The following is a 15,489-nucleotide window of genomic DNA, read 5'->3' on the forward strand; positions in this document are numbered from 1 at the left end:
GGTGTTTTCCAACCTTAATGATTCTATGACCATCCCCAGGTCTATATATTAAGCCCTTCCTTCTATAGCCTGCCCCACACATGGCCCAGCATCCTTCACCAGCCAGTATCCACAACCCACTGTGCTGCCCACCCAGCAACCCCATGCTAAGCCCTCCTTACCGAGCGAAGACTCTGAAGCAGACGATGACCTGTTGACACTGAAGGCCATGTCAGAGTCGCTGTCGTACTGCGAGCCACCGGGGGACCCTGAGGGTGAGACGGTCACTGGGCTGGACTGCACAGTGCCTGCAAGTACAGGAGAGGACTCAGCCCTCTTGGGACAGAGGGACACATGGACATACGGAGCCCTCTGCTGAGCTCCGTGGTGAGTTGACACCACTCCAAAGCACCAGAGCTTCTCTCACAAAACCCACTGCTCTTAACAAAGGCAGGAACTGTGGGCTTACAAAGAATCTTTACACATAACTCCTCTGAAAACTAGCCAGATGCATACACAGCTCTCCTGGCTTCTTATATCCTGTTCATTTTACCTCTCAGATCTCAGCCCTTTCTGGAGGGTTCACAAAGGCATCTCTGTGACAGCTGCCATGAATTGCTCCCTCCTGCTTACCAGCACAAGGTTGGGTCAGGAGCTGCATATGCTCATCACTGATCACCTCACACAGGCAGCTGATGGCAGCCCATAGCTCTCTTTTACCAATCAGGTGCTCCCTGTTATTCTCTCCTTCAATAACTTACCCAGTATTTTGAGCTGGTTGATTACACCATGGATTGTAAAAAACACCCAGAGAGACTGCGAGGTATCCACGCACATCAGCATGCCGCGGCTTGCTCCATTCACCCCATGGTGCACCTCGCCATTTGGCAAGACCGTGAAATTGAGGATGTCACCTCCGCTGAGGACCGGGAAGGCCCGGTACACCACCCAGTACTCTTTGCGGTCCAGGAGAGAGTCCGGATCTGCTGGGAGCTCGTTTGTCCTTAAAGTACTCGGATCACAAGAAGTGATGCCAAACGAGAGGGCCCCATAGTATGGCAACCCAAGGTGTCCCACTTCCACAAACAGGCTCTCGCCAATGTGCAAAGGGCGGTCAGAAAACACCAGAGTCCTATTGCTCTCTTGCCAGTTGGTGCAGGCGACCATCCGATCCTGAGAAAAGGTGATGTCGGGTCCATGGGTGGGGTGAAATCGCAGGTCTGTGTCCAGGAAGGCCGGGACCCCCTGGACACGCGGCCGCCGGTTGGGGCAGCAGGGGATGATGTGGTTGTCTGTCGCAAGTCCCGGCACCCGGCTCAGGTTTAGGTTTGCTATTTTGGCCACCACTTGATTATTCTCCAGTTCATTGTTATTGAAGTTGGCCGAGTCGTGGTTGCTCTGGGGAAGGCAAGAGCTGAGACGGGTGGTGTTGAGACGGGCAGTGGTCTCTGCAAACATGCTATCTGTGAGATAAACCCAGCAATAAGGGGCATCAGAAACAGTTGGCTACTTTTACCACTACTTGTGTTATTATTTCAGCCTATGGATAACCTGAGTTCTGTTCCTCCTCATAGAAAAACAATGGAAAAATTAGATAGAGGTCAACCACTAGAAAACAGAGCACTCATGGGGAGCAGGCAGCAAGCAGAACAGCTGCATCTTGGCACCAGCTGAGGTATTGTGAAATACTCATCTAATCTGAGAGCTCCTTGTACTGGTGAGCCAGGAGAAGCTGCAAACTAACATGGTCCTACAGCTTTCTTAGGTCTAATACCTTTGAGAATGCATTTTAAAAGGAAGAAATACCTCAATATCCCAGTATCCAAAAATCCTGTGCAAGCCAGGTCTGCAACACAGTGATACATGAAGGAGTGGAGGAATCAGCAGGTATTTATTTCACACTTGTTACCTAATGACTATGAATTGTCTAGGTACAGGTGTGTCTAAGAGAGATCGTTCTATAAAAACATTTTTCTACAAAAACATTTCAAGCTTCGTACCTCAGGGTACAGCACTGCAGAAACTTTGAATTGAATCATAACACTATAATGTGACGGAAAGTACTACAATAATAGCATGGTGGCAAAGTTTTCGGCTACAGCAAATGAGAATGAGCTCAGATGCAGCAGTCGTGGACACAGAAATACAGGAAAAGAAGCTGCTTACCTTTAAAAGGCCTCAGGTAGGCAGGGATCTCCAACAAGAGATGCCCTCACCTCCACTGCCAACCCTTAAATGAGGTCAGGGAAGGGATGGATCTTGGCTCCACCCCTTCTGGTCATTCAGATGCATTGCATGCACCTGAGCTCCACTGGGCTGGCCCTGCCTTCCCACCAGGTGCTCAATCACTGCTTCAGGCTGTGACTCGGTATTTCCACTACAAGAGTTTGTAAGATAGCTCCTTGCTGCTGGTGTCAGAAAGAAGATTTTTTGCAATAAGAGTTGTTTTCCCCTTTTACAGCAAAGGTCAGGATGATGACTCTTAACTCATTTCTTCACCTTGGCCATGCCAGGCCCAGGGGGGATTTCAGGATTTGAGGAGGTTCAGGAGTTGTTTTCCTTCTCCTTCCTCAGAGCTGCAAGTCACATCTAAGCTTCATGATGCTGAAAGACACATTTTGTGCATCTGTATGCTGGCTGTATTTCACAGCTTTCTCAGCTTGCAAGATTTGGGGAGGAGGAGTCAGATAAACAGGTCTGCTAAGGCACCACCACATCTGTAGGAAGGAAGATGCTGGTGCGTAATGGCTCAGCATCACCCTGGTGTCTGGGACAGTTTATGGGGCTTGGCACCCTGATCCAAACCAAAGCAGAGCACAGGTGCCCCTGGCACAGGCTTTCACTGTGCACTCTGCCTCCACAGGCAGGATGGAATGAGAGCAGAAATAAGCAGCGTTTTATTTGTCTAACTATAACCTACTGAGGAAGAAGGGCTGCTCTGGTGAAGCAGCTGCACTGGGCAGAACAGCAAACACCCCCTCACCTCTTTGATGAGCACCAGAGGCTGGAGAGTGTCATGGTTGCAATTGCAAGATAAGCTACTGGAAAGGTTTAATTACACATTTGAGACGGAGCAGGCAAGGGCAAAGTGATGTTTATGCGTAGCTTTCTCGGCTGTAAAATAATTGGTACCATTCTGAAGAATCTCTGTCAGAGCTGCCTGCCCCTAGACTAACCATTTTGCAGCCTGCAGCTGGGACCAGGCTGTAAAGCAGCACCATGTTTTTCCAACCCATAGTAGCACATCTAGCTCCGTACAAGCTGGGGTAAGTTACATGTAAAGATTTACATTTAGCCCATCGCATGGCTGCTGTGATGTACAATGGAGATTTAGATTAGGGGTCAGAGGGTGGTGAGGCACTGGCACTGCTGTGCAGGGCTGTGGTGCACCATCCCTGGAGGTGCCCAAGGCCAGGTGGGATGGGGTCCTGCACAGACTGATCTGGTGAGAGGCAACCAGCCCAGGGCAGGGGCTGGAAATGGGTGTTCTTTGAGCTCCTTTCCAACCCAACACATCCTGTGATTCTATGATTCTTAGGACTTTCCATGACTGATTTCTCTGAAATATCCTGTTTTCTGCATCCCACGCCAAAACAAAAATCATTAATTTGGTGAACAAAACCGATCAGAAATTAGTTGTTCTTAAGTGCCCCACAGAAGTAATCAACCAGATAAACCACGCATTTGTCTTCCACAAAGACGCTGCTGTGGAAGGAGCAAGCAGAAGAGCAAGCCACGGGCCCAAAGACACACTTACCGAGTATTTGCACTTCGTGGGTAATTCCATAGACATCTATGAGTGCCCAGAGAGGATTGGAGACGTTAATACCACAGTGAAACAATATCGGCTCCTCGTCATTAATACTATAGAAGACTCTCCCGTGACGGTCAACCCAGAAGGCCAAGACATTGTCCCTGACAGCAAACCTTTCTGGCAGGGCTTTGGCCCAGTAGCCGGGCCGGGTCACCAGGTCCGGGCAGGCGTACTTTGGTATGTCGTCGGAACTCATCTGTGACGGGTCGTGAATGGTGAAGCCGAAGCGCAGGGCCCCACTCCAGCCATACTGCACAGCCACCAGCTTCAGCCGCACCTTCTCATAGACGTGGATGGGCCGGTTGGTGAAGGTGAGCCCGTTACAGAAGCTGTTCTTCCGCATGGCCCGTTGGGAATGGGTGTCCAGCCGCACGTTTTTGCCCTTGGCGTGGGAGTGGAAGCGCAGGGGCTCCGTGACGGTGAGCACTGAGCGCCGCTCATGGCTGCTGTTGGGCAAGCTGTAGTAGGGGCGGCTGGAGACTGAGCGGGTCTGGTGGCCTGTGTCTGCAAAGGGAGAAAACAGCAGTCTGTCAGAAGGATCTGAGCGTGGCCGTGTGTAAGCTCAGCCTTGAAACTCCGCTACTGGCCTTTCCCGGTCTGGTGCTTAGCACTGTGTGCTGGGAGCCACAATACTTACTCTTAAAATCACTCACAGCCTGCTCTTTGTTACAGCAGTTTGGCCCTCTGCTTTATGCAGATATAGAGTAAATGTGGCTCTTGGGTGGAAAGGTTTGCAGCTTTCCTCTACACCCTGCAAGCTGGACAAAAAACTTCCTTTTGTTCTCACTGAATGCATCCGACTGCATTCGGAAAGGCCTGATACTTTCAACTGCAGCTCCCCGTTTCCTATGTAAAACGCACGTGTTGTTAAATCATCATTCCAGCTGGCTGGTGCCAGATTCGCACAATCTCTGAGAATCGTGCTTGTTAAGATCAGAGATGTTCAACATGAAAGGCATAAGGAGAATTTTTGCGGGATGTGCAGCCACTGGCTTCTCTGCCCCTTAATTTTGTAATGATGAACAGGAGCTTTTGAGCAACACAAACAAACCAAGACATTTAGCAGCAGCAGGACTACCTCTACATCACCAGAGTGTTCTTCCAAAATTTCAGCCCAGCCCTTGGTTCAGATATCAGATCCAACTGGCACAGGAAGGAACATTTCATCCCTTTACACAGAACCTCCCATTTAAGCTCAAAGCACTTCATAAACCATGATTGTTTGCAGCTTCACAGCACCACAGATGGCACAGAGATCCTGCCATCCTCCTTTTACAGATGGAAGAATTTATGGGTGAGATCTCGCAGTGTTTGAAGTCAATAGCAATTTCGAGACCGATTTCAAGAAAAGCAGATCTGGGGCCTAAAGTGAAGTTCAGACAAGCGTGAAGCAGAAATGAAAAAAGGAACACTTTCAGTATTGAGCCTTAGCTGTACATCCCTGGAGGCTGAGACCTTTGTTTTGCGCATCCTGAAAGAGGGTATCTGCTCTGGGACACCTGTAATCACCACCATGGTGTCACCACCACTTTGGTCTCCTCTTTCTTTCTCCCCATTCTTCTTTGTCGATTTTTAAAGCAAAAACAAATGGCATCCTGGGTGCTCAAAGTCACGCTATTAAATATAGCACCACATCACATGCATGCATCTCTTTTGAGACTTTTTGCCATGTTTGAAGCTTTAGAAAGCTCCTGCCTGGCCCTTCCTTCAAGCTGCTTCCTCCCTGTATGCAGCTCCTGGCTTTGCTCAGGGACAAGGGAAGGATTTTCTGACGCCTTCCTCTCATGGGAAGGAACATCCAAAGACACCGGGAGCTCAGCTGGGAAAGCTGGCAAGGGAGCTGGGCTGGGGCACTTTGTTAGCAAGCAACACCAGCTATAGAGGCGAGAGGCTCCTGTTGCCACTAAGCACAGTGGGACACTCCTAAATTATGACAGGCAAATGCAGTGACTAAATAAAAGCTCTTTTGTGTTCTCCTCATTCAAATTGCATGTAACAACGGCTGCTTAGCACAAGGTAATGGTTAATCCCATCTGCACGCTCATGTAAATAGATACATCCCTACCCTAATGCCAGTAGGTGACTTGCCACTGCAATGCCAAGGACAAGGAGACCTAGGTCAGATGGGGAGGGGAGCCCCCGGCTGTGGGCATCCCCACACAAGACCTTCTCCCCACCACAGGGCACTGCAGGAGCCCCCAGGGGAAATCCCCCTCGTTTGCTCTCACCCTGCCAGCAGGGAACTTCGGGACGGGATTTGGGGATTTTTTTGTTGTTTGTTTGTTGTCAAAACAGGAAAGCATATTGTGACTGAACAATAGGAAAATCTCCAGAAGGAAATGAAGGGATCATTTATTTATAACGACGTTCCCCCCGCACGAACACCTGTCTGTTGCCACCAGCAATACAGCCTGACACAAGCCGGGGCAGCCAGGCATGGCCTGCCCACTGCAGTGTGCTGCCATGTGTTTTGCTCATCGTGTCCCGCAGGGGCCAGCCAGCCCAACAGGATGTTTGTGCATTGGGATTGCCCTCATTTCCTAGTTCGCATCGTGTTTCAGTACTGCTGCTATTTCTCCAACCTCCCCTCTCTGTCCTCAGCATGGGGTAATGGGGACCAACACTCACAACCATATCTAGTTAGCACACATTTGAAGGCCCTGCACCTTCTTTCCAGAAGCCCAGCGCACTTATTTCTTAGGTTGTGCTGACCTTTGGAGAGGGTTTTTAATAAACATGCATTTTGCATTTCAGAAAGATACAGCAGTCAGACTCTGGACAAATTCCACAAATTTATCAGTTACAGTTCAAAAAATAAACACTTTTGCAGCAATTTGTTCACTGCATCAGGTGTGCCATGACCCTGTAATCCCACCAACAGCAGCAGACAAAAGCCAAGAAGAGCTCCCCAAAAGCTGTCCAGAGCTGTGGGTGCCCCATCGCTGGAAGTGCCCAGGGCCAGGTGGGATGGGGCCCTGGGCAGCCTGATCTGCTGGGGGGCAGCCAGCCTGTGGCCGAGGTTGAAATTGGATGGGTTTTAAGGTTCCTTCTCACCCATTCCATGACTGTATGATTCTGTGAAAGGCTGATGTATTCAGGTATGGGACAGAGGGCAGCCCCGGCCCGGCCCCACAGGCATGGGGCAGCCAGATGGGGAAAGCAAGCTAGCTACAAAGCAAGGAGAAGAGGACAATGCTCTGCATTTCCAATGTGTTCCAGGTACATCCCAGGTTTGCCTTAACTGTACAACCACTGCATCAGGATGTTTGCTGGGACCCCCTCTGAGTAAATCCATGACAAATGAAGCTTGGAATCGCAAGGGAAGCAAGTGATGGGTCAGCAGGTACCCAATAGGAATACATGCTGGAGAAAGCACAGATGTAAAGGAGACAGAAAGCACTGGGACTGCTACTACACAGCTCACCAACATGCATGACGACCTCGTGTTGTTCATGCAAAGAGAGAGAAAAGGCCGAAGGGTAGCAAGAAGCACAAAATCCATCCAGTAACGCTCACCACACAAGCAAAAGGGAATGCCCCCAGTGCACCGTGCCTTATCTTTATGGTCGCTGCTTTATCAGCAACATTAGGACTTTTTCCTACTACAGTAGATAGGTCACTGCTACAACAACTCTGTTGAACATTAAACAAGGCTTCTGGAGAGCGGGGCAGGTGGCTTTTTCTTTGAAACAGGAAAATGCTAACAGGTGGGGACAATGCAGGCAAGTTTAATGTCCCTACTGCACACCTGTAGAGCCGCCCTCGTGGACCTAGCAGCATCCATGCACAACCCTGGTCCTGCTGCATGCTGCTGCAGAGCCCCAGCAGCACACTGCCACGGCGGGATCTTATCTGCTCAGTACGAGAGATAAAATCTCGTCACCTAGAAATATAGTGCACAGACTTTTTTTCTTTTTTTTTTTCCTTTTTGAATACAGAAAATGTGTTGAAGCTCTCTGGGAAGTGCTGGGTTTCCCATGTTCCACGCTCAGCCATGTGCATGTGTAGCTGGGCTCCCAAAGACACTGTACGGCTGCTGCACAAACCCAGCCCTGCTTCCAAAAGCCTGACTGATTCCAGTGTGCACCAATTGGAAAATGCAACCATACAATTAATAAATATCCCCTCTTAAATTCCTGTGGTTTACATGAGCAGCCCAGAGCCCTGCGCTGACAGAGATCTCAGCCTCCCACCAGTTACTCTGATCCTTTTCTACAGGCAGCAAACACGGGCAGGGAGTGTGCCAGAGCCCTGCAGAGCCACCAGCGTGTACTTCCAGGTTATTTTTAAGGCAGTGAGGCCCTGGCACTACTGTCCAGAGCTGTGGGTTCCCCATCCCTGGAGGTACCCAAGGCCAGGCTGGATGGGACCCTGGGCAACCTGATCTGGTGGAGGGCAGCCAGCCCAGGGGGGTGGAACTGGGTGACCTCTGAGGTCCCTTCCAACCCAACCATGTTGTGATTCTATGATTCTCATCACTAAATACAGTGTAGGCGTGACTTTGATGTGTGGCATTTTCAGAACAGTGTCTGCTGCCCCAAAATCTCCTGAGGTGTCTATGGATATCAGCAAGTGGCCTTGCACCCACTGCATTCTCTCCAGCGGTGCCTCTCACTCGTGCTGCTCACATGCACGAGTTCTGCTGCAAAGTTGGCACCATCTTTATTACAGGTTTTTAGTTCTCCTGTATATAAATAGCACTAAGAATATACAGAAGACAACGATTAAGCAGAGAAAAAAATCTCCTCTCCCCCGTATTATTAGTGAATCTGGGTCAATGAGTCTGCAACTCTAGTAACAAATGCTTAGACTCAGTTAAGGAGAGACAGAGCAAGAGCGAGCGGGACAGAGCTGGAGAAAAGGCAGAGTTTGTGCCATAATCCCTGCTTAAGCACTTTGGTGCACACACTGAAAGCAGCAATGTGATGGATGGGAATCCCAGGGTGGCACTGCTTGCTGCACCCCAGCCCAGGGCTCATGCCATGGGCACACTCGAGAGCCAAAGAGCTCCAAAAGATGTCAGCGATCTGAAAGCTATAAAACATGAGATGCAAAACTAGGCTCACTTCGTCCACCAGTCCTGAACTGTGAGTCCATAGTGTGGCTTTGGGAGGTGATCAAAACCAGTAAGTAGCTGACATCTGCCTAAGCAACTCCACCAATGGTTTCTGAGGACTGCTGTGTGAGGAAACTAAATGTTTTCTAGGTCTGAATGCTCTGCTTGTCAGTTAGCAACTCAAGTATGGAATCACTGTAATTTATTATTGCCACTGCTTCCCAGAAGCAGACAATGAAGTGCACCATGGGGCACGGAGCAATGGAAAACCCAGCACTTGGGGCCGGGCAGCAGCGAGCTCAGCTGGGGATGAGGGATGGGACAGGAACAGCAGAGGGCTGGGAAACCCTCTTATTCTGTTTGGTTTTACTGAATGCATATAGAAATAGGGTATTAACATCTAATCTCCATAGGTCTGCAACACTAACCTATTTTTGTTCCCAGTGGTTATTGCTTTGGGCAAGGCTGGAATTCACTCCCATCTTTCAATGAAAGATGTTTTGTTAAATCAAGTGCACTGTGCTCACTGCCAGTTAGACCCAGCTTAGGTCAACACCCAAGGTTACACTTTCAGTAGCAGTTCTGCTGTTACATCACACGCTGTTTTCCTTGAGCATTCCCCTTCTCCAGTCTGACTCCAGCACAATCCCACGGTGCTCTTTCCTCCAACGACTCCCACAGTCATTAGACACTGTCTTGACTGTGCAGCATAACTCAAGGATGGATTTTCAGAGACACATTCATAATTTTCATGGCACTTTGTGCTACTGGGGGTCTGTCTCACACGTACAGACCACAAGCACAGCCTAAATACAACCCAACCACCTCAAATCCAAGGACCTCCAACCCAAAGACTCCCAGTGCCAGCCACGTCCTCAGACCAGAAGAGCTGTGTCTGTGACCCATTGTGTCACTGCTCCATCATCCTGCATGGGATCCTACTATGATATTTCTCACAGACTAGAACACAAACCTCGTTTTGTCTCCTTACCCCCAGTTTCTCTCCACTCATTTATTCCTAATTTCCAAGACAACTTTTTTTCTCCTCCCTCCAGCACAAACTGCTCAGAACTCTTTCTCAGAGCCATGCTTCGTGTTTGAAACCTATTGCTTTGAAGTCATGTTTTCTTTCCCCAAACACGACAGTGATTTGTTAAAGAGTTACGGGCACACATCCCCTCGCCGCCAGCAGAGCACATAATGACCATTAATGCGAACAGCCTCCCTCTTTCCATCAAACCTCCTTTCTTCTGACCAGCTGAACCAAGTCATCTGCACTGGGGGTTTATAAATAGTGGCCATGCCATTCCAATGCTAATGGCTTTTAATGAAATTGGAGAATGAAATGCATTCCCTTCTAATACTCGCAGAGCAGCAGTTTTATTCCATCCCAGAGCTGCAATACGAGGCTCATGGAAAGAGCGCTGTAGCCCGGCACATCCTTCCCATTGGCCCATCCAGCACAGGCAGGAACAAATAGAGGGAAAGAATTTTATTGTCTTGGACACAGGAAACCCACCCATCCCCTACAGACACACCAGGAGGGCAGCTTGTGCAACGGGAAGCAAACAACACGTGAAAAGCTGCGGAGGTGCCTTAGCCTAGCTTTGATTCCATTGTTCCCTACAAACACCCACAATGTCGGTGTTTATATTGCCTTCAGCACCGAATTCGGGCTGTGTACAACGCACACTTATCCCCTTCCCATCCCAAAACAGCCTGGTTGGAGGCCAGCCAGCACCCAACCTGCTGCCGAATCCCGGTTCCATGGAGCAATGCTGCCAGGAGGGCTGTGAGCCCAGCCGGGCTCCCAGTCTCTGTTAAAAACACATGAAAACTTCCCTGTAAGCACTGAGATTGTTCAGAGACAGGGCTGCACAAAGGAAGAAAAGCACAGGTGAAGAGAGCAGCACTCAAGTGATGTTACGGGAGCAGAAAGGAGAGCCAGGCCATTCATTTCAGCTTTCCATTTTTTTCCAAGAAAGACCCACGATAAAAGGAAAAAATTGCTATTTTTCTGTGCCTCAGATTTGTTATTGAAGCCACTGGCATCTTTATCTCCTCTGTACACAGTGGTTCTAAGAGTCCTTTTTTTTTTTCCTCCCTAATTACAACTTCTCTAGACGGAGGGCAGGAAAGAATTCAGTTAAAAACGACGGAGCTATTTCAGTCCAAACAGGGATGGATAACCATCAGACATCCCAGTGGCACCCATACGGGGCTTTCATCTGTCCTAAGGGAACCGCAAAACCATAGGCAAAGGGGAAAAAAGGCCTCTAGGAAGCTGTGCTTCCAGCAGCCCTGCGCCCAACATGGTGCAGCGTTTTTAAACTTTGTCCATAGCTCCCTTTATATTTACACACAGTTTAAACAGTGATCTGGCAGAGAGAGGGGAAAATGCTTTGGGAGGAACGCATGGCTGAGGAAGCTAAATAAAGAAGTGGCCAGGTCTTCAATCATCCTATATTTTATATATACAAAGGCTGTGATTTCACTAAGCTTTTCAGAAACAATATGTAAAGAATCCAAAACAGGGCAAAGAGATGGGAATAACTGGTTACAATTAAATCCAGGGGGTAAAGCACTGCTCTTCCACTGGGCCAGGAGAGGCTCTTCCAGGATCCACAAGCAAAGGGGGAATGTCGGTGTTGGGAATGGGTCCTTCTGGTTGGTGTCCGAGGCCACCACATCCCTCCAGGGATTGTACAGTTGATTGTACATCAACTGATATTGGCTGAACCCTGACACTGGCCATAGCCAAGCACGCCCAGCCTGTGTGCAGCAGCTTTCCTAATGCTCACAGCTCGCACAATCTCTCTTGCCCCAGTGTTTCTCCTGATTTGGGCGTTTCTTACCAAGAAATGTACGTTCTGTGCTTCCAGCTATGTCAGACAAGCAGATTTTTCTGGGGTGGATCTCAGAATGTTATTTTCACAGAATCACAAAGGTTGGAAAGACCTCTAAGATCATCAGGCCCAACCACCAACCCACCCCACCATGCCCACTGATCACATCCCTTAGTGCTACATCTTCACAGTTCTTGGATACCTCTGGTGACTGCACCACCTCTCTGGGCAGCTGTGTCAATGCATCACCACTTTCTGAGAAGAAATTTCTCCTAAAATCCAACATTTCTTCCATTCTTTCTTGTTCCTCCTCTCTCCCTGTCCCATCACTTGCTGGATGTTTTAGTAGCTGCTCTAAATAAATTTAATTCTGCAGCACAGAAATGAGTACGGGAGGGCCCTGCCTGTCCCTACTGTTCCTGGTTCTCCTTCCTTCGCCGCCTTTATTCTCAAGCCATTTGATGCCTCTGCAGTTTTCCATGGTTTTTATGATCTCATCACAGATGGAAAGCAGGATAATTTGTTAATTATTTTCTTTACCATTCGACTTGGGGATTCTTTTATTTATTTTTTGTAACGAGTCTTTTCCTTGCCTCTTTTTGAAATAGCTCTTTTTATGGCAGCGTTCCCAACTGCTTAAATCCCAAAGACAGAGATTGGGTTTAACCATAGCCCCAGAGAGGGGCTCTCAAGCCAAGCAATTGAAACTGCTCAGCAGAAAAAGCTCTAGCTATGCAACTGCGGATGTACACCTTGTCAGGGATAAGGAGACTTACTGCTGGAGATCCTTTCAGATATCTCAAGCAATGTAATGTTGAATAAAAGGAGCATCTGTCTTTGCACGCTATGCCATGATTCTACAGTGTTTCATTTAATCGGACAGCTCTTCTGAATGTTTGACCTCCTCATCACAAATGTGCAGATGGGATTTCACCTTACTCACATGCAACTACAGTACACCTTTTACTGGTTGCTTCGGTTCACGTTCAGCTGAAGCTACAGATTTTTCTAAATACACACCTTCAGAAATAAAGCCAGAAGTCTTTAAAACAAACAAGCAAACAGAAATAAAAGAGAGAGAAGAAAAATAAACAACAGAGCATTCTTTGCTTGTGCAGAAGAAGAGGAAAAGATAGCAGGAAGAAAAGACCAATCCTTTTTTCCTCGGCTGAAGCTCTGTGAGATGTGTAGCTCCGTGCTGCACAGCAGTGTGAGATGGAAGGTTGTGCAACGCTTGGCTGCTGCGTGGCTGAGGTCCCTTTCCACGATATTTACAGGAATTAATCAGAGGAAACAAGAGCCACTTCAAAACATTAAACTGTCCAAACAAAAGAAAATACAGTCATAGCAGTACTGGACACACAGTGACCTCAGCTCCTTTCTTCAGCTCAAACGCCTTCAATTATTTCAACACAAGAAGGATTTGAGAAAGAGGTTTATTTTTAAGCCTCCACATCAAATGCCAGCAGGTTTGGATCCCAGCACACCTCAAAAGATGTCTTTCCCCCTTTTCTCTCCCTTTGTGGCACCACGTCCAGAAGATGACAAAGACAGAACCCTGGCGGTGTGAGACATTTCCTCCCCTTGCTGAAGATAAAACTTTTTTTTTCTTTTTTTAGCCAAAAAAAAGAAGGCTGAGGCACTTTGTCATTCCCTCCTTCCAAGGAAGGAATTGCTCCCCAGAGATGGGAGCTAATGTGTGAATTACACACACTTTGGGAGCAGAGCTCAGACCATTGGCTCAGCAGAACACACTCACTGACTTCCAAACAGTTTGCTGCAGAGGTGCAAGCTGCTGCTCTTTCTTACAGCTGGTTCAAATTTCTTTGTGTTCATCATAGATCACTTGCACCGATAAAATCCCGCTGTACGGTCAACCAGCACACTCCTTGCTAAATGTGGGACTGGGAATTCTAGAAATCACAAATGAAACAATATAAACAGCTGTCCGAAACCTCCAGTTTCCACCCAGATGGCTCTTGTTTCAATTAACAGAATCAAACTTCAATTCAGAGTCCGTCACTGGCCCTGATTGGGTTTACTTGGAAAAACACACCTATAAATCACAAGAGAAAAACTGCGGAGGGAAAGAATTTGTTTCTCTCTGGGTGTTGTTTTTTGGTAGAGCACTGTGCTACTATCAGACAAAGACTGCACACTGCTGTGCTGACAGCTGGGTGCCTCTGCTGGTCTGGAGTACAAGCTGTGGCACAGACACATGCTGTCCCTCCACTACTTCAACCCTCACGGCACCACGTATCCCCAAAACTGCACATGACACTCTCAGGGGTTTCTGATATGGAAACATACAGAAAAAAAGGATGCCAAATGCATGGAAAGTCCGAATCCACCAAAACAGGCCCAAAGGAGGGCTGTCCTCCAGACCCAGATCCGCAGGTCCAGTGCCATCACTCACAGAGCAATGCCCTGAAACCATCCCAATGCCAATGCCATGGCACAGCCTCATCAGGAGCAGCGCAGCCTGGAGGTGACAGTGGTGGCACGGGTCCATAGAGGACATCCAGCACGGTGCTGTCAGTGTGGTGAGCACACAGCTCAGCACCAGGCTGTGCCTCCCCCTGGCACCCGCAGCGAGGCATTGCCACCTTCATCCCAAGAGCCAACTGCCTCGTGGTGACACCTCATGCCCCACAGCACGCAGTGCTGAATGTATTCCCTCAGCAGCCCTCCTGTGACAGCAGGACAGGGCGTCTCTCCCTCTTGTCACTCCAACAAGACGTTCCCCATCAGGAAAAGCCCCGGTGCGCTGCACCCACCCACCCCAAGGGCACTCGAGTTTACCTGAGAGGAGGAAACACTGGGATGGTTTCAAATGAGAAGTGGTTTTGCCCTCTCTGCAAGGAGCACATCTCTGCCCCCTGGGATGTCTGCTGAGGGCTCGAGGAGGTGGAAGGGCAGGGAACATCTCCAGGGAGCTAGGAAGCAAATTTCCATTTGTGTTTTGCTTCTAAAGCTCGCTTTTCATATTTCTAGGAGCAAGAGATATTTCAAAAGCAACGTGATACCCTGAACGTCAATTCTGAAATGGGGCTAGTTTCTAGTGAAAATAAATTTTAGAGGAGAAAAATGCGAGCACTTCTTCAAAGTGACACATTCCAGCTGTTCCATGCAGGGCCAGCACAGGGGGGAGAAAGCTCTTCCCAGTGCTCCCAGTGTCCTCATGGGGCCACTGCTCAGTGCTCCACTGCCTAAATGGAGCGAGGAGGGGATTGCTGAGTGCTTGGGGGTTCCCAGGCCTGGAACCCCCATAACATGGAGAGGAAATAGCCCATAGAAATAGCTGGTGGGAAGGGGTGCAAGCTGGCACAGCTCTTGTCTGAGTGGGAAAGGGACTGCTTTAACCAGTAAATTATTACGGAGATGAAACAAATGAAGTTCTGTTTGTAGCTGCCCAAGCTTCCATCGTAGTTCTGCTCTGAGGAATCAAACCTTCCAGACAGCATCTGTCAATCTGATGGTTCTGCTGTTAAATGGGGGAGAAAAACAACAGTTCTCTCCCACCTGCACAAAACTGCCTATGCTTGGTAATTTGTTGCCTTGATAAATTCAATTTGCTTGAGTTTTCCTTTCTAGATTTGGCTGGTCAAGCTAAACCATGAAGATTATTCATGGAAACGCAACCACAGTTGGTTACTAGGATACAAAAAATCACTCTGTACGTTTCTCCAATGAATAATCCCAGCAGAACACACACAAATTCAATAAATAATGAATTTTTCTTTCTCTTTAGCATAAGCAGTGCGGTTGCAGAGGTATTTCTTGAAACCTTTTAA

General features: G+C 48.5%; 1 protein-coding gene across 4 annotated transcripts in view; it reads right to left on the minus strand.

Annotated features, from left to right (window-relative positions):
• The window catches only part of NEURL1B (neuralized E3 ubiquitin protein ligase 1B), a 112,412-nt gene that overhangs the window by 3,330 nt on the left and 93,593 nt on the right, over nt 1-15,489 (minus strand). For all 4 annotated transcript variants that reach the window (XM_085236995.1, XM_010718955.4, XM_085236996.1 and 1 more), the window contains exons 2-4: nt 3,737-4,297; nt 741-1,442; nt 162-287 (exon numbers count right to left, since the gene is read on the minus strand). In XM_085236995.1, coding sequence (XP_085093121.1) covers nt 162-287; nt 741-1,442; nt 3,737-4,297 — 1,389 coding nt within the window. The remainder of the gene's footprint in view (nt 1-161; nt 288-740; nt 1,443-3,736; nt 4,298-15,489) is intronic.

Source organism: Meleagris gallopavo, chromosome 15, assembly GCF_905368555.1.
Source record: "Meleagris gallopavo chromosome 15, MGAL_WU_HG_1.1, whole genome shotgun sequence".
Lineage (NCBI taxonomy): Eukaryota > Metazoa > Chordata > Aves > Galliformes > Phasianidae > Meleagris > Meleagris gallopavo.